Here is a 20,499-nt window from a genome sequence, read left to right on the forward strand (position 1 = left end):
CATTTCTCAGGAAGATAATTATATTTTAATTTTTTGTATTAAAAAAATATCATTTACTTGTATCTTTGCATTGCTGTAGATTAATTATTTGTGTAAAAGTACACAAAGACAACCTCTGTACAACATGTTAAAAGTATGTAATAATAATGTATTTTTTACTATTTATGAGCTTGTTTGTTGTCACCAACCCAGTAACCATGAAGAAATAATACTATATCTGAATTTACCAGTGTTATCTACATGAAACTTGGCAAGCTTTCATTAATCACTACATTGTCTTAGGCAATCATATAGAACATCCAATAACTATTGTAATTCAATTTAGCTGGTTTTCTAGATTAGCAGGGTTGGGGGTATTCACAAAATAGAGATAAAAGGAAGTGTTGTGTGAGACACTGCAGGAATATTAGGAGGGGCTGGCTTATCAGTATCTATAGTATGAATGCTGAAGCCCATAATGTGATAGAAAGAAAAAGTGAAATGGGGAATAGAAAGTAGAGATGAGTCATGATGAAGATAAGTAGTGAATGACAATTTAATATTTGATTTGAAACTAAGTAATTACAACTTAGATAATATTAAAATCTGAACTGTAAATTACGTTGTAGTGTGATGTTATTCACTTAAGTTCATTGTAAAGTAGTTTGTTGGGATGTACACTTTTAGCTCACTTGTGTCCATATTAATGAAGCCAAAATAGATTATTGTCTGATATTTATATTTTTTTCTGAAAATATTGATTTTCTTCTGTCAATGTTTAAACTAAAGGGTGTAACTCAGATTCATTGTTGGAGTAAAAAAAATGATTTTTTTTCCTTGCATTTATGGTATAATATGAGAAGTAATGAAATAGCATTACAATACTTTTCTAGTATAATGTATAATAGTTGTAAGAATGTTTGTTTGTTTTTTACTATTAGTTGAATGTTAACTTTCTCATTACTGCCCACTTTTAGAAGAACAACACTTGACCTTAGTTGAGCTAGCAGCACGACAGGTTGCTGCACATATTCCTTTTGAAGTTGTTGAACGAGTTTATCCACCAGTACCAGAACAACTTCAGCTTCGTATAGCATTCTGGAGTTTTCCAGAAAATGAAGAGGATATAAGGTATAACTTATTTTGGATAGTTTTTTTAGGAAAAGAAATGAAAGATAATTAGTAAATGTTGGGACATCTTTTCCGTTGTTTGATTTTTCTTGTCTCAATATAAGTTTGTTGTTTTTTTCTGATTTTATACAGGAGCAGAGGTTGAAATAATAATGATCAGTCACTGAGTTACTATTAAAGTTTTAAAAATTCATATACAATTTTAAAATTTAATTTAAGTGTAATTTTTCCTTATAATTCAAATAAGATGTTATAAGATAATTGGCAGTAAATGGACTCACTGTGTCAAAGCAAAGTTCAGGAATTTGGGATAGAATTTATTTCCCAAAATGAGTCTTGGAAGTGGTTCACTTTCAGCCCTATATTAATATGGGATAATTTAAAAAAATTACTTGCTGTAATTTGGAAATTCTCTGCACTAAACACCATCAATCAGAATATACTTGGGTATTTAGGAAATTGTTTGGTTTTTTAACATTTATATACAAAGTTTAAATTTGTTATTTTAACCTCACAATGTCACCACGTTCCACATACTCACTTCTGATTGTTTTCATTGCAAAAGGCTCCCTCATAAGGCTGTCATGTCAAAAGCATCACATTCCTCTCTGCATGCATTACATAATCCATCAAATGTACAAACACATTGGTTACCCATATCAAGAGTCTAATCACACAGAAATCCATATGAATTTCAGTAATTTAACTTGTATATTAATTAAGATGAACACCTATTTCATTGTACAGCTGCTTTATGTGTGCATTGTTTGAATGGACAAGTCTTAGAACCAGTTTGTATCAATTTTCCAGGTGGATATCTTTCTTGATTAAGGTGTATATTGTTGAATGTGTCATTTATATAGCCTGAACAGTTTATGCAACATCATAATACCTACAAAACAACAAACAATATTAAAAGTCCATCCCACCAGCTGTGGTTGTCATGGGGCTGGCTGATTTGCATACTCAAGATTGTTATAATGTGTGACCCTTATGCAGATTTATGTATAAATTTAATCATATCGTAAGAATTTTTGTGTTAGTTTTTTTCTATGGATACAATATTTATATCTCTGCCCTTAATATTTTGTCATGTCAAATGGTTGTTCACTCAAGTGCATAAATAACATGTTGGCACTGTTATAGGTTATTTGCTCATTTCAGTTTATTAAAATAATTGAACTTCGATGTAATCAATTTACATAATCACTGATTGCATGTGAAAATATGTGAAGTGAAGGTATGTTTATAGATAATTTAATAAAAAAAAGACATTTTTAATAACCACATCAGACTGACATGTGTAAGTTAAATTGTATAATTTGAAATATCTTTCTAGGTTAATTGATCTGCTTATATTTTAAAACCACTGAATATCTGGAACAGCATGAACCAATATAGCCAGACTTCATTAGCTCACTGTTCGTGAGCTTTGAAGTGATCCTGTATTGGTGAAGTATTATTGACTATAATTTCGAATTTATTATATGTACATACCTGAAGTGTTTCAAACTTGTAGTGTCATGTACAAGTCTGTTTTATACAAAACATGAGGTAACTTAAAAAGCTATTTGCACTTGATATTTCTGAATTGATAACACTATGTAACAAAATTTTTACTTCTTGTTCCTGGGCAGAAAGTGTTATTTTCCAATTGCTGGGAGGGTATAACTAAAACATGATGGGAGACTATATTTGGGGGCTGATACGTGAAAATAATTTAAATTACAGTCGTAAATCTTCAGAAACTACTCACTTCTAAACATTTTTGTATAACTTCAGTGTAAATACATGTAAATCTTGATTCATATGTTGTTTTATTCAGAACTTATGTAAATGAAAATGTGCAAATTTGCCCATTTTTACATAGAAAATATGTTAATTTCTAAATTTTGTTATCCAGGTCACAAAAGCAAAGTTTGAAGGGAATAATGGCCATTTTCTGTACTTTTACAACATAAGCAATTAAGAAATAACACATTATTCAGGAACAAAATTTGTGTTACATAGTGTTATTTAGATATGACTGGGACTGTGATAAATCAGAGAGCAAGATAATACTCATGGAAAGAATGAAGATACTTTGTTGATAAGTCAGAGAGCAAGATGATACTCATGGAAAGAATGAAGATACTTTGGTGATAAGTCAGAGAGCAAGATGATACTCATGGAAAGAATGAAGATACTTTGGTCCATTCCTCAGTTTGCACAACCAATGAAACATCTAAGATACACAGCTACAGTACTTTTCAGTATATTTATATATTTTGTGTGTGTTATCTATTCTCCTTAACCACCAACTCTTGCTAAGTTAGTAATGTAGGGTAAAAATGAATAGTTAATATCTCTGATGTTGAATGTATAATACCCTGTTCATGACATTATAAAAGGTTGTCACATGCACACATTGGCACCCACCAGTGCACATGGAGTTAAACTGACTTTACGTAGTAATGGATCCATGCTTCTTCAGTGCTTTTGGATCAGTGCAATAAAGAATTATGTAATGGCACTATAGCTGTGTTTCATGTATTATTGTAATGAAGTTGTTGCTTACAGCCGACTTTGATAATTTATCTGTTCTGTTCAGTGGTCCCTCGGTGTGGATTCCTGTATGCAGTGAGGGGACCTCCCAGGGAAGGTTCTGTTCTTTCACTTTACCTCCTCTATGATCTAAACATCCACCCATGTGGTTGGTGTGCGTGGCGACCAGTGAAGGGGAGGAGAGGATCCTGGTGGTTGACGGGTCCAATCCTAACACACCACTTTGGCCTTGAATTCCTGTGGACGGGCGGCCTTTGGGTGGCCCCCCTTGGGTCAATCAGCTGGTCCACTTGGGCTAGAGTCAACCAAGTACCAGTGTTGGAAGTTCTCAAAGGGTGTTGTGGACATTGTGTCTGATGCTGGTGTTTGGGTATAGTGCTCACGAAACCCTGATGTTGTTGCAATGTTCTTGCATGACATTGTAGTGCATCCCCTCGAAGGGCTGCATGGTGGGTGGAGTCAATGAGTACTGAAATTTTCCTTTTTTTTATAGTCCTCCTACAAAAAATTTAAATAAAATAGTGAAAAAGCACTCAATAGGTAAACGACCACGTCTTGAAGACTCTGAGCAGCAATCTTCAACATCTGTAACTCACGTACCTCATTTTCTTATATTACATTCTCTTTCAGAAAAACCTTTAGGGCAAATGTCATCCTTTTTTATTCAGAAGGGACTAGAGGGACTTGCTGGCTCTCCAAAGTCAGTAAAGAAGCTTTGATCTGGAGACATACTGGTTGAAACATCCACATCCCAACACAGTGAACTCCTCTTGAATTCAAAGGCAACTGGGGATGCACCTATTGAGGTTACCCCTCATGCGATCTTGATTTCATCATGAGGAGTTATTGTTGAGAGAGATTTGAAGAACGTCCCTGAGTCAGAGATTCTCACTGGTCTCTCCACTCAAGGAGTTTCTGCAGTGAGGTGCATCTCCACTCGCAAAGATGGAGCTACACTGCCAACATATATCCTCGTTTTGACATTTACATCACCATGTGCACCTGCCACCATCAAGGCAGGTTACCTAAATTGCAGGGTACGGCCGTACATTCCAAACCCTCTCTGATGTTTCCAATGTCAGATGTTCGGCCACTCAAAGACATTATGTCGTGGTGCTCAAAGACATGTGCTCATTGTGGTGGCAAGGACCACTATGCCTGTGAGTGTAACACAGACCCACATTGTGTCAACTGCAGTGGTTCTCACCCTTCCTACTTTCATTCTTGCCCAAAATGGTTGGAAGAAAAAGAGGTGCAGCGTTTGAAAACGACTCATAACATTAGTTATCCTAAGGCTTGGAAATTGCTGTCTGCCATTCCATCTCAGACATATGCTGCTGCACTTTGTTCCACAACTACAGTGGGAGTGCAGACAGATGTCTCAGTGCCTCCAAAAGAATCATTTTCAAAAAAATGAAAAGCCTTTTGACCTCCATGGTTAGAAAGGTTGATCAATCGACTTCTACACCCATCTCTGTTCCTCCCAAACATTCCAACAAACCTCAAGATCCACATCCTTTGGTTTCAAATACAGACATTTCTTCTGATACATCTTTTTCTCCCACCCCAAGATGCAAAACAATCATTCGTTCGTGTCCTCAGTCAGTGGAATCCCCTTCCAACAACAAAGACCTGTCCAATCGACCCAGGGCAGGATCCATGAAGGTCGATAGACCTCCTCCGAATAAGGACAGTAAGGAAAAAAGATGTGGTCATAAACAGAAGGGTTCTCCAGCCACTTCCCCTACCCATCATTAAAAATGGTCACCTTGATACAATGGGACTGTCGAGGTTTACGTTCTAATCTGGATGATATCAAAACACTGATTGCTTCCTACCATCCTGTATGTCTTTCCTTACAAAAAACATTTCTAAAACCTGCTGATACAGTCACCATTTAGCAGTTTTCTCTGTACAGAAATGACAGGCTGTGTGATATATGAGTACATAGAGGGGTGGCACTATTGGTTGATCAGCATGTGCCTGCCCTGTCTTTGTCATTCCACACACCCTTGGAGGCCATAGCCATCCGTGTTTCCTTGGGTCATACCATCACTGTTTGTTTTCTCTACCTGTCCCGTGGAGAGACATATGATCAATCAGACCTTGATGCTCTCATTGAACAGTTGCTGTCTCCCTTTCCAATCCTGGGGGACTTTAATGGACATCATCCCCTGTGGGGACCCCATTCATCATCAAGGAATTTGACTCTGCACTGGGGCTTTCCGCACCTCCACAGTTTAAAGCTTATAGTTATAATCTCATGAACCTTCTCTGCACCTTTGCCGTTTGCAACTGTCTTTACTATATTCTTCAAACCTTCTTTCCTTACCAAAGCATTCCACCTGGGGATGTGTTTTCCTTCCTCAGTGGGCCATACTTTTACAGAACAAACAATCTGCCATTACTGCTTTTGGCCTTTGCATCCAGGTGCAATTGGATGAATTGGGTCTGTCCTTGGATAACATTGCAGAATCCACTGGTCAGCCCATGCCACCATGGCTTAGTACAGCCCCCAAATGTGACCTATCTTTAAGTCATCTGAAAAAGGCAGGTACTCCCGATTGGAAGTACCGTCTTTTATTTACTGAACATCTTTCAAACAATCATTCCATTCCACTTTATACGGATGGTTCCAAATCAGGTAATTCTGTGGGCTCTGCCATGGTTTGTTGCGGTTCGGTGGTTGCTCGCAGAATCCCCTCTACAGCTTCTGTGTTCACTGCTGAACTGTACACCATATCTCTTGCCCTGGATCATATTGAAGCTAAGCAGTACTCCAACTTCACTATTTATACTGACCCGCTTAGTTCTCTACTGGCCCTGGAATTGCTTTACATTGGCTCACACCCTGTTCTTACTGATATTCAAAACCAACTGGCCCATTTCTCATTAACATCTACTTCTATCCAGTTTTTCTGGATACCAGGTCACGTTGGTATTTGCGGGAACAAGCTTGCAGACACGGCAGCTAAATTTATCTGCTCTGGCACTATCACCACTGTGCCTATTCTGTACATGGACTATGGTCCTGTATTCAAGGCTTGGCTCCGTGCCAACTGGCAGTCCACTTGGAGTGAGCAACGCGACAACAAGCTTTTTCAAATAAAACCGTATATTGGGCTTTGGTCGTCTAGCTTCCTTAAGGTTCGGAAGGAGGAAGCTGTTCTAACTAGACAGTGCATTGGTCACAGTTTCTTAACTCATTGTTTTCTTTTATCTGGAACTGTTGCACCAGTGTGTAGTCTGTGTAACACTCAAATCACTGTAAGCCACATTTTACTTTCTTGCAATCGTTACGACTCAACGACGGCACTATTTTAAACATGTTCTGTCCCAAGGTTTGTTCATAACATTGGACAGTGTTATTGGTGATGGTGACACTGTCGACCTTGATAAAGATTTTAGTTTTTTAATGACCATTAATCTTTTTAATCTCATTAAAGTGTTTGATATTTATTCATTACACCTTTTTAACTGTGGTTCCCTTTTAAGAGTCTCAACCTCTCTAGTTCAATTTGAAATTGGAAAATGGCCAGAACATTAAATAACTTGACACCAGGACTGGAAAGGCCAACTTCAGGTGACTAACGCTGCTGTTTGAATTATCTGTTAGTTGTCCTGGCGAGTTATTATTACAGTTTTGCTGCATGTCTTTTAACACTTTTATTACTTTAACTTTTGGTACTGGCCATAATGACACATAACCTGGAACCAGGACTGGAAAGGCCAGCTTCAGGTGACTGAAGTTGGTTATTGTACTTACCTGTTAGTCTTCCTGGTGGGTTATGATCATTACCATTTTGCTAGAGTAAGTCCTTTACAACTTCTCTTACTCTGCTTTCTCTCTTAACATTGTACACTAGGTGTCAACAGTGGTTTTATGCTTTTTCTGTTTTTTAATGATGTTTTGTTTTACCTTCATTTCAATTTATGTATTTTACTACATTTAATTTATTGTTACCTTTTTACCAGACATTTGGCACAAATAGTCTAGCTGCTTTGTGCCATGAAACACTAAATCATTCAATCAACTGTTCAGTGGTTACTTTATGCATTTGATTACTTTTATTAATATCAGAAAAGAAACATGAGAATAAACATTAAAATTTACTGGGGTTGATGAAACCTAACTCGAGAACCTATTTCAGTAAGTGTGTTTAGTCATCCTAATAGGTGTGTTTTGTGATTGTAACAGGTGTGTTCCATCACATTTGAATGGTGCTTTATAAATTGACAAACATTTTACATTTTTAAAAATTATCAAAATTACATCAGCTGATAACAAATACTAGCCAGTTAACATTATCAGAATTACAGCACCTAATAACAAACACCAGCTGGTTAACATTATCAGAATTACATCACCTTATAACAAACACCAGCCGGTTAACATTATCAGAATTACATCACCTTATAACAAACACTAGCCAGTTAACATTATCAGAATTACATCACCTAATAACAAACACTAGCCGGTTAACATTATCAGAATTACATCACCTTATAACAAACACTAGCCGGTTAACATTATCAGAATTACATCACCTTATAACAAACACTAGCCGGTTAACATTATCAGAATTACATCACCTTATAACAAACACTAGCCAGTTAACATTTTATTTTTATATTTAATTACAGAAGTAGAACAGTCATTCTCAATTTCTCAATTCTAGAGAAAACTGGAATTTATGGTGAATAACAAACTATAAAATAGGATGTTTTTTGTACTGGTTGATCTGTGTTTTGTACATTATACAAAATATTGTCTTTAGTAAATAATCAGTAATAAAAAAAATACTAATTTGTCAAAATTGCATTTACTGTTTTCAGTATGTTTGTATTTTTGACAATAAAGTATTTATAAAAATTGAAAATAAATGTTTGTGATGAAACTGTTATTGATATATTGTACTGAAACTACTTCTACTGATGTCAGTTATCAGTGAAGTGTTAGAGTGTAGTAGTTAAATGTTGAAATAAGCTGTGATTAGTAGTTGAGCAGTATTTACTTACATATGATGTCACATATTACTGTTATATGGCTAAGATAATACACAACACAGTGTTAAAATTGATATATAGTTAAAAACATTTCTAAAATGTGGCCTCTACATGTTTTGATGTTTACCATGTCATAATCAGGAGAAAACATTGAAACATGTGGAGTCCATATTTTAGAAATGTTTTTATTTGTGTGCAGTTTAAACACTGTGTGTGTTATTTACTTGTTATCTTAACTTTATGCACAAGTGCCAATAAAAAAATATTTGTAATATGAATAATAAATGCAATCACATTTTGTTAAATATAAAAGAAATTTCATTGGTTGACTTGATATCAACATGAGTTATGTTTAGTTGTTGTTCAGGAATATATGTTACATACTGTTCTTGGGATTTAACCATTAGAAACTTGGTTTTCCATTGTTTGACTGTTTTGTGGAATTGTATTTGTTTTTCTTTATCAACAGATTGTATTCATGTCTGGCAAATGGAAGTGCTGATGAATATCAAAGAGGGGAGCACCTTTTCAAAGCAAAAGCTGTGAAAGAATTATTGCAGATAGGTATATTTCACAGATTGAGAACTTACAATACATATAATTATCAAACTAGTGGCTTTTTTCAGTCAGTGTTGTTTTTTTTTTTTAAATCTACCTATATGGGATGGTACCAGGGGAAAATATATATGTAAAAACAGCTGGTTTGGGTTGAGAAAATTTTTTATGCAGAGGAGCAAACAACGTTTTGGCCTCCTTTAGTCATTGTCAGGTTTACAAAGAAAGAAAGAGGTAACTGACCAATAGCTGACCACATGTTTGAAAGGGGGTTGTGTAACTGAGTGTAGGAATATAGAGGGCGTGCTTAGATGTTTGATTATATTTATTAATATAGGTATAAAGGTGTTCCTTTGATTTGGTTTATTTTGGGCTTGAGCTGTTGTATAAGTAAGTTTCTTTAATTTTGCATTTGTTTATGTTTGTTTCTTTTTTAGTATTTGGGTGTTTTCTATGGTTATGTTGTGTTTATTTGATTTTCAGTGCTCGAAAACGTGTGAAGGTGACTTTTTGTGTTCTTTGAGTCTGGTTTCCATTTTTTTACTTGGTTCTCCAATATCGAAGTCGTGGGAGTTATCACATTGTATTTTATAAATAATGTTGGTGTGGTGTTTGTCAGTGTAGTTGTTACATAGTATAGACCTTAGTTTTGTGCCTGGTTTTTGAATAAATTTGGTATTAACTGGAATGTCATATTTTGTTACTAGTTTTTGCCAAATGTTGGTTATTTTTCTGCTGATGTCAGGAATATATGGTATGCAGCAGTATATGGTTTTGTGATTTTTTGAATTGTGGGATATATTTATTTTTGTTATTTGATTTTGCTTTTTGTCTAGGTGTGTGCATATAATGTTTTCTACAATTTGTGGAGAAAACGTATTGATGCTAACGAAGTATTGTTTTATTTTGTCTAATTACCTCTTTGTCAGTTACCTCTTTCTTTCTTTCTTTGTGAACCTGATGATGACCGAAGAAGGTCAAAATGTTGTTTGCTTTTTTGCAAAAAAAAATGTTCTCAACCAAACCAGCCATTTTTATATATATATATATTTTCTCTACAAGTGGGTTTTTTTGTCATCACTGATGGTACCAGGGGATTTTTACTTTGGGATGAATGAATGCTGTAAGTGTAGTTTTGTGAAATTGTAGTGTGTCCAGATTAACACACATTTTTGGATGTGTGTGTATACTGTGTGCAATAAATTATAAAATTTTTGTGAATAAAAAACATAATTGAACATCACATTATAGTATCAGAACCAATGGGAAATAAACTATTTAGGTGGTCTGTACTTTGTATTGTTGAAGTAAAATTAATTTATAAACTAAACTGAAATTGGCTTTTTCTTTCAGAAAAAAAATAAAACTAAATATTTATTTTTGTAAGATGAGCAATCTGGTTATAAAGACACTAGAGTTAAATTTTCGGGCTTCAGAAAATAATTCTGTGTTTCATATTTTCCCCTTACACTTCAGTAATATTTTCTTACTGACAATCATCAAAGTATCATGTCTTTGTGAAACATTCTTAGGCCTAAAACAAAGTTTCTAGCTTTTGACTGACTGTATTCTTTTGTTGTAACCCTAAACAGTTCTTTTTATTATTCTTTTTAAAATTAAATGTTAAAAAAGGCTTAATATAAATTGCTTTTTGAACCCTTATGGTTCACTTGTAATGACTGAAAGAGAATTTCAAATTTTGTTAATAAATTCATTGATGCAGTGAAACTTTGTTCATTTCACTTTTCATCTTAAGTTCTCAAACTATTCAGAATGCATTGGCACTGTTTTTAACACTTTACAGATGTGCCCTAAGAAATACAGATACTATTGTATTTTGAGATGAACTGATGAGTGATACAGAGTCTTCATCCCTCCAAAACTTATGTTTTTGTGACTTCATTTGGTTGCTGTATTATATTTTTCCAGTGACACATATTGCAAAATCATGATAGAAGTAAAATATTTAAGGTTTTAATAAAGTGTTTAATAAACAGATCAACAGAACGTTAACTGTTTTGATAACTGGTTCTTGATTTTATTACCATAGTTTTCTGTTGTGCCAAGTTTTTTGTGAGGTACAAAAACAAAGATTTTTATGCAAGGAAATTGGACACGTATGACCTAATTAAATGTATTTTACTTGTAGCTACAGGAAAGGGAACATGAAGTAGTACAGAGGAACTTGAAATTAGTTTTGAAGATTTCCACAAAACTTCTTGTTACTCTGTGTGTTATATAGTCAAGATGTCCATAAACCATCTTGTTACTCTGTGTGTTATATAGTCAAGATGTCCATAAACCATCTTGTTACTCTGTGTGTTATATAGTCAAGATGTCCATAAACCATCTTGTTACTCTGTGTGTATGTAGTCAGTATGTCCATAAAACATCTTGTTACTCTGTGTTATATAGTCAGGATGTTCATAAAACATCTTGTTACTCTGTGTGTATGTAGTCAAGATGTCTACCAAACTTCTTGTTACTCTGTGTGTTATATAGTCAGGATGTCCATAAAACATCTTGTTACACTGTGTGTTATATAGTCAGGATGCCCATAAAACATCTTGTTACTCTGTGTGTATGTAGTCAATATGTCCATAAAACATCTTGTTACTCTGTGTTATATAGTCAGGATATCCATAAAACATCTTGTTACACTGTGTGTTATATAGTCAAGGTGTCCATAAAACATCTTGTTACACTGTGTGTTATATAGTCAAGGTGTCCATAAAACATCTTGTTACTCTGTGTGTATGTAGTCAATATGTCCATAAAACATCTTGTTACTCTGTGTGTATGTAGTCAATATGTCCATAAAACATCTAGTTACTCTGTGTGTATGTTGTCAAGATGTCTACAAAAGTTCTTGTTACACTGTGTGTTATATAGTCAGGATATCTACAAAACATCTTGTTACACTGTGTGTATGTAGTCAGGATGTCCATAAAACTTCTTGTTACTGTATATAGTCACAGTATAATAAGATTTTTTAAACACATAATGAAGTTATGTTCATAATGTGTAAGATCACTGTTTTGCATCAGTGTCAGAAATTCTCATCTGAGCTTCTAATGATGCATAAATAAATAATTCTGAGTCACTCAGGGTATCAGATCTGACACCAATTCTCATCTTAACTTCTAATGATGCAGAAGTAAGTAATTATGCATTTCTCAGGGTATCAGATCTTACACTAATTCTGATTTGAACTTTTTATGACATCTGAGTAAGTAATTTTAAGTTACTCAGGGCAATAGATTTTACTCCAGTTCTCATCTTAGCTTCTAATGGCACATGAGTGAGTAATACTAGTCACTCAGGATGTTAGATCTTGCACAGATTCCCATTGGAGCTTCTAATGATCCCTGAATAAGTAATTCTGAGTCATTAAAGGTGTCAGATCTTACATCAGTTCTCATTTGAGCTTCTTATGACACCTCATAACTAATTCTGAGTCACTTGGGATGTTAGATCTTGCACAGATTCCCATTGGAGCTCACAATGAGACCTGAATTAATTTGTATGTACATGTACTCCAGTCTCTCTTGAAGGTTTCGTGATTTTCTGAACCAAGGCTGTTAGGCAGAGAGTGCTGCCAGGAAACCAAGCTATTGTTACCTACTGGGCCTTTTAACCATAGTAAAGATTATTTTATTTCATTTATAAGATGTATTTAATAAAGCATTTATATCATTTGTTGTTTCAATACAGTGGAATAAAAAGTAATCTAGTTAATTTTATTCAGCTTTCAAAAAATGCTTAATAATGACTTATTATCTTAAACACTTGTTCTAGGAATGCTTAATAATGAATTATTATCTTAAACACTTGTTCAAGGACTGCTTAATAATGAATTATTATCTTAAACACTTGTTCAAGGACTGCTTAATAATGAATTATTATCTTAAACACTTGCTCAAGGACTGCTTAATAATGAATTATTATCTTAAACACTGTTCGAGGAATGTTTATAATGAATTATTATCTTAAACACTTGTTTGAGGAATGCTTAATAATGAATTATCTTAAACACTTGTTTAAGGAATGCTTAATAATGAATTATTACCTTAAACACTTGTTCAAGGAATGTTTAGTAATGAATTATCTTAAACACTTGTTCAAGGACTGCTTAATAATGAATTATTATCTTAAACACTTGTTCAAGGACTGCTTAATAATGAATTATTATCTTAAACACTTGTTCAAGGACTGCTTAATAATGAATTATTATCTTAAACACTTGTTCAAGGAATGTTTAGTAATGAATTATTATCTTAAACACTTGTTCAAGGAATGTTTAGTAATGAATTATTATCTTAAACACTTGTTCAAGGAATGTTTAGTAATGAATTATTATCTTAAACACTTGTTCAAGGAATGTTTAGTAATGAATTATTATCTTAAACACTTGTTCAAGGACTGCTTAATGATGAATTATTATCTTAAACACTTGTTCGAGGAATGCTTAATCATGAATTATTATCTTAAACACTTGTCCGAGGAATATTTAATAATGAATTATGATCTTAAACACTTGTTCAAGGAATGCTTAATAATGAATTATTATTTTAAACACTTGTCCGAGGAATGTTTAGTAATGAATTATTATTTTAAACACTTGTTTAAGGAATGTTTAGTAATGAATTATTATTTTAAACACTTGTTTAAGGAATGTTTAGTAATGAATTATTATTTTAAACACTTGTTTAAGGAATGTTTAGTAATGAATTATTATTTTAAACACTTGTTTAAGGAATGTTTAGTAATGAATTATCTTAAACACTTGTTTAAGGAATGCTTAATAATGAATTATCTTAAACACTTGTTCAAGGAATGCTTAATCATGAATTATTATCTTAAACACTTGTTCAAGGAATGCTTAATCATGAATTATTATCTTAAACACTTGTTCAAGGAATGCTTAATCATGAATTATTATCTTAAACACTTGTTCAAGGAATGCTTAATCATGAATTATTATCTTAAACACTTGTTCAAGGAATACTTAATAATGAATTATTATTTTAAACACTTGTTCAAGGAATACTTAATAATGAATTATTATTTTAAACACTTGTTCAAGGAATGTTTAGTAATGAATTATTATCTTAAACACTTGTTCAAGGAATGTTTAGTAATGAATTATTATTTTAAACACTTGTTCAAGGAATGTTTAGTAATGAATTATTATCTTAAACACTTGTTCAAGGAATGTTTAGTAATGAATTATTATCTTAAACACTTGTTCAAGGAATGTTTAGTAATGAATTATTATTTTAAACACTTGTTCAAGGAATGTTTAGTAATGAATTATTATCTTAAACACTTGTTCAAGGAATGTTTAGTAATGAATTATTATCTTAAACACTTGTTCAAGGAATGTTTAGTAATGAATTATTATCTTAAACACTTGTTCAAGGAATGTTTAGTAATGAATTATTATCTTAAACACTTGTTCAAGGAATGTTTAGTAATGAATTATTATCTTAAACACTTGTTCAAGGAATGTTTAGTAATGAATTATTATCTTAAACACTTGTTCAAGGAATGTTTAGTAATGAATTATTATCTTAAACACTTGTTCAAGGAATGTTTAGTAATGAATTATTATCTTAAACACTTGTTCAAGGAATGTTTAGTAATGAATTATTATCTTAAACACTTGTTCAAGGAATGTTTAGTAATGAATTATTATCTTAAACACTTGTTCAAGGAATGTTTAGTAATGAATTATTATCTTAAACACTTGTTCAAGGAAAGCTTAATGATGAATTATTATCTTAAACACTTGTTCAAGGAATGCTTAATGATGAATTATTATCTTAAACACTTGTTCAAGGAATGCTTAATGATGAATTATTATCTTAAACACTTGTTCAAGGAATGCTTACTCATGAATTATTATCTTAAACACTTGTTCAAGGACTGCTTAATGATGAATTATTATCTTAAACACTTGTTCAAGGACTGCTTAATGATGAATTATTATCTTAAACACTTGTTCAAGTAGTGTTTAATGATGAATTGTTATCTTAAACACTTGTTAAAGGACTGCTTAATGATGAATTATTATCTTAAACACTTGTTCAAGGACTGCTTAATGATGAATTATTATCTTAAACACTTGTTCAAGGACTGCTTAATGATGAATTATGATCTTAAACACTTGTTCAAGGAATGCTTAATGATGAATTATTATTTTAAACACTTGTTCAAGGAATGCTTAATGATGAATTATTATCTTAAACACTTGTTCAAGGAATGCTTAATCATGAATTATTATCTTAAACACTTGTTCAAGGAATGCTTAATGATGAATTATTATCTTAAACACTTGTTCAAGGAATGCTTAATGATGAATTATTATCTTAAACACTTGTTCAAGGAATGCTTACTCATGAATTATTATCTTAAACACTTGTTCAAGGACTGCTTAATGATGAATTATTATCTTAAACACTTGTTCAAGGACTGCTTAATGATGAATTATTATCTTAAACACTTGTTCAAGTAGTGTTTAATGATGAATTGTTATCTTAAACACTTGTTAAAGGACTGCTTAATGATGAATTATTATCTTAAACACTTGTTCAAGGACTGCTTAATGATGAATTATTATCTTAAACACTTGTTCAAGGACTGCTTAATGATGAATTATTATCTTAAACACTTGTTCAAGGAATGCTTAATGATGAATTATTATCTTAAACACTTGTTCAAGGAATGCTTAATCATGAATTATTATCTTAAACACTGTTCGAGGAATGTTTATAATGAATTATTATCTTAAACACTTGTTCAAGTAGTGTTTAATGATGAATTGTTATCTTAAACACTTGTTTAAGGAATGCTTAATAATGAATTATTATCTTAAACACTTGTTCAAGGAATGTTTAGTAATGAATTATCTTAAACACTTGTTCAAGGACTGCTTAATAATGAATTATTATCTTAAACACTTGTTCAAGGAATGTTTAGTAATGAATTATTATCTTAAACACTTGTTCAAGGAATGTTTAGTAATGAATTATTATCTTAAACACTTGTTCAAGGAATGTTTAGTAATGAATTATTATCTTAAACACTTGTTCAAGGAATGTTTAGTAATGAATTATTATCTTAAACACTTGTTCAAGGAATGTTTAGTAATGAATTATTATCTTAAACACTTGTTCAAGGAATGTTTAGTAATGAATTATTATCTTAAACACTTGTTCAAGAAATGTTTAGTAATGAATTATTATCTTAAACACTTGTTCAAGGACTGCTTAATGATGAATTATTATCTTAAACACTTGTTCAAGGAGTGTTTAGTAATGAATTATCTTAAACACTTGTTCGAGGAATGCTTAATCATGAATTATTATCTTAAACACTTGTTCCAGGAATGCTTAATAATGAATTATTATTTTAAACACTTGTTTAAGGAATGTTTAGTAATGAATTATTATTTTAAACACTTGTTTAAGGAATGTTTAGTAATGAATTATTATTTTAAACACTTGTTTAAGGAATGTTTAGTAATGAATTATTATTTTAAACACTTGTTTAAGGAATGTTTAGTAATGAATTATTATTTTAAACACTTGTTCAAGGAATGTTTAGTAATGAATTATTATTTTAAACACTTGTTCAAGGAATACTTAATCATGAATTATTATCTTAAACACTTGTTCAAGGAATGCTTAATCATGAATTATTATCTTAAACACTTGTTCAAGGAATGCTTAATGATGAATTATTATCTTAAACACTTGTTCAAGGACTGCTTAATGATGAATTATTATCTTAAACACTTGTTCAAGGACTGCTTAATAATGAATTATTATTTTAAACACTTGTTTAAGGAATGCTTAATAATGAATTATTATTTTAAACACTTGTTTAAGGAATGTTTAGTAATGAATTATTATTTTAAAGACTTGTTTAAGGAATGTTTAGTAATGAATTATTATCTTAAACACTTGTTTAAGGAATGTTTAGTAATGAATTATTATCTTAAACACTTGTTCAAGGAATGTTTAGTAATGAATTATTATCTTAAACACTTGTTCAAGGAATGTTTAGTAATGAATTATCTTAAACACTTGTTCAAGTAGTGTTTAATGATGAATTGTTATCTTAAACACTTGTTAAAGGACTGCTTAATGATGAATTGTTATCTTAAACACTTGTTCAAGTAGTGTTTAATGATGAATTATTATCCTAAACACTTGTTCAAGGACTGCTTAATGATGAATTATTATCTTAAACACTTGTTCAAGGACTGCTTAATGATAAATTACTATCTTAAACACTTGTTCAAGGACTGCTTAATAATGAATTATGATCTTAAACACTTGTTCAAGGAATGCTTTATAATGAATTATTATCTTAACCACTTGTTCAAGGACTGCTTAATGATGAATTATTATCTTAAACACTTGTTCAAGGACTGCTTAATGATGAATTATGATCTTAAACACTTGTTTAAGGACTGCTTAATGATGAATTATTATCTTAAACACTTGTTCAATGACTGCTTAATGATGAATTATTATCTTAAACACTTGTTCAAGTAGTGTTTAATGATGAATTATTATTTTAAACACTTGTTCAAGGACTGCTTAATGATGAATTATTATCTTAAACACTTGTTCAAGGACTGCTTAATGATGAATTATTATCTTAAACACTTGTTCAAGGACTGCTTAATGATAAATTATTATCTTAAACACTTGTTCAAGGACTGCTTAATAATGAATTATGATCTTAAAATTTGTTCAAGGAATGTTTAGTAATGAATTATTATCTTAAACACTTGTTCAAGGAATGTTTAGTAATGAATTATTATCTTAAACACTTGTTCAAGGAATGTTTAGTAATGAATTATTATCTTAAACACTTGTTCAAGGAATGCTTAATGATGAATTATTATCTTAAACACTTGTTCAAGGACTGCTTAATGATGAATTATTATCTTAAACACTTGTTCAAGGAATGCTTAATGATGAATTATTATCTTAAACACTTGTTCAAGGAATGCTTAATAATGAATTATTATCTTAAACACTTGTTCAAGGACTGCTTAATGATGAATTATTATCTTAAACACTTGTTCAAGGACTGCTTAATGATGAATTATTATCTTAAACACTTGTTCAAGGACTGCTTAATGATGAATTATGATCTTAAACACTTGTTTAAGGAATGCTTAATAATGAATTATTATTTTAAACACTTGTTTAAGGAATGCTTAATAATGAATTATTATTTTAAACACTTGTTTAAGGAATGTTTAGTAATGAATTATTATTTTAAAGACTTGTTTAAGGAATGTTTAGTAATGAATTATTATCTTAAACACTTGTTTAAGGAATGTTTAGTAATGAATTATTATCTTAAACACTTGTTCAAGGAATGTTTAGTAATGAATTATTATCTTAAACACTTGTTCAAGGAATGCTTAATGATGAATTATTATCTTAAACACTTGTTCAAGGAATGTTTAGTAATGAATTATTATCTTAAACACTTGTTCAAGGAATGCTTAATAATGAATTATTATCTTAAACACTTGTTCAAGGACTGCTTAATAATGAATTATTATCTTAAACACTTGTTCAAGGACTGCTTAATAATGAATTATGATCTTAAACACTTGTTCAAGGAATGCTTAATAATGAATTATGATCTTAAACACTTGTTCAAGGAATGCTTAATAATGAATTATTATCTTAAACACTTTTTCAAGGACTGCTTAATGATGAATTATTATCTTAAACACTTGTTCAAGGACTGCTTAATGATGAATTATGATCTTAAACACTTGTTTAAGGAATGCTTAATAATGAATTATTATCTTAAACACTTGTTCAAGGAATGTTTAGTAATGAATTATCTTAAACACTTGTTCAAGTAGTGTTTAATGATGAATTATTATCTTAAACACTTGTTCAAGGAATGTTTAGTAATGAATTATTATCTTAAACACTTGTTCAAGGAATGCTTAATAATGAATTATGATCTTAAACACTTGTTCAAGGAATGCTTAATAATGAATTATTATCTTAAACACTTGTTCAATGACTGCTTAATGATGAATTATTATCTTAAACACTTGTTCAAGTAGTGTTTAATGATGAATTATTATTTTAAACACTTGTTCAAGGACTGCTTAATGATGAATTATTATCTTAAACACTTGTTCAAGGACTGCTTAATAATGAATTATGATCTTAAAATTTGTTCAAGGAATGTTTAGTAATGAATTATTATCTTAAACACTTGTTCAAGGAATGTTTAGTAATGAATTATTATCTTAAACACTTGTTCAAGGAATGTTTAGTAATGAATTATTATCTTAAACACTTGTTCAAGGAATGCTTAATGATGAATTATTATCTTAAACACTTGTTCAAGGAATGCTTAATGATGAATTATTATCTTAAACACTTGTTCAAGGAATGCTTAATGATGAATTATTATCTTAAACACTTGTTCAAGGAATGCTTAATAATGAATTATTATCTTAAACACTTGTTCAAGGACTGCTTAATGATGAATTATTATCTTAAACACTTGTTCAAGGACTGCTTAATGATGAATTATTATCTTAAACACTTGTTCAAGGACTGCTTAATGATGAATTATGATCTTAAACACTTGTTTAAGGAATGCTTAATAATGAATTATTATTTTAAACACTTGTTTAAGGAATGCTTAATAATGAATTATTATTTTAAACACTTGTTTAAGGAATGTTTAGTAATGAATTATTATTTTAAAGACTTGTTTAAGGAATGTTTAGTAATGAATTATTATCTTAAACACTTGTTTAAGGAATGTTTAGTAATGAATTATTATTTTAAACACTTGTTCAAGGAATGTTTAGTAATGAATTATTATCTTAAACACTTGTTCAAGGAATGCTTAATGATGAATTATTATCTTAAACACTTGTTCAAGGAATGTTTAGTAATGAATTATTATCTTAAACACTTGTTCAAGGAATGCTTAATAATGAATTATTATCTTAAACACTTGTTCAAGGACTGCTTAATGATAAATTATTATCTTAAACACTTGTTCAAGGACTGCTTAATAATGAATTATGATCTTAAACACTTGTTCAAGGAATGCTTAATAATGAATTATGATCTTAAACACTTGTTCAAGGAATGCTTAATAATGAATTATTATCTTAAACACTTTTTCAAGGACTGCTTAATGATGAATTATTATCTTAAACACTTGTTCAAGGACTGCTTAATGATGAATTATGATCTTAAACACTTGTTT

At 31.0% G+C, this 20,499-nt stretch overlaps 1 protein-coding gene across 1 annotated transcript in view; it reads left to right on the forward strand.

The window, feature by feature from the left end:
• LOC143256215 (zinc finger SWIM domain-containing protein 8 homolog) overlaps positions 1–20,499 on the forward strand; it is a 93,959-nt gene that overhangs the window by 17,246 nt on the left and 56,214 nt on the right. Inside the window, 2 exon segments of the mRNA XM_076513105.1 lie at positions 957–1,110; positions 9,131–9,225. Coding sequence (XP_076369220.1) covers positions 957–1,110; positions 9,131–9,225 — 249 coding nt within the window.

The sequence above is a fragment of the Tachypleus tridentatus genome, chromosome 7, assembly GCF_004210375.1.
Source record: "Tachypleus tridentatus isolate NWPU-2018 chromosome 7, ASM421037v1, whole genome shotgun sequence".
NCBI classification, from domain to species: domain Eukaryota; kingdom Metazoa; phylum Arthropoda; class Merostomata; order Xiphosura; family Limulidae; genus Tachypleus; species Tachypleus tridentatus.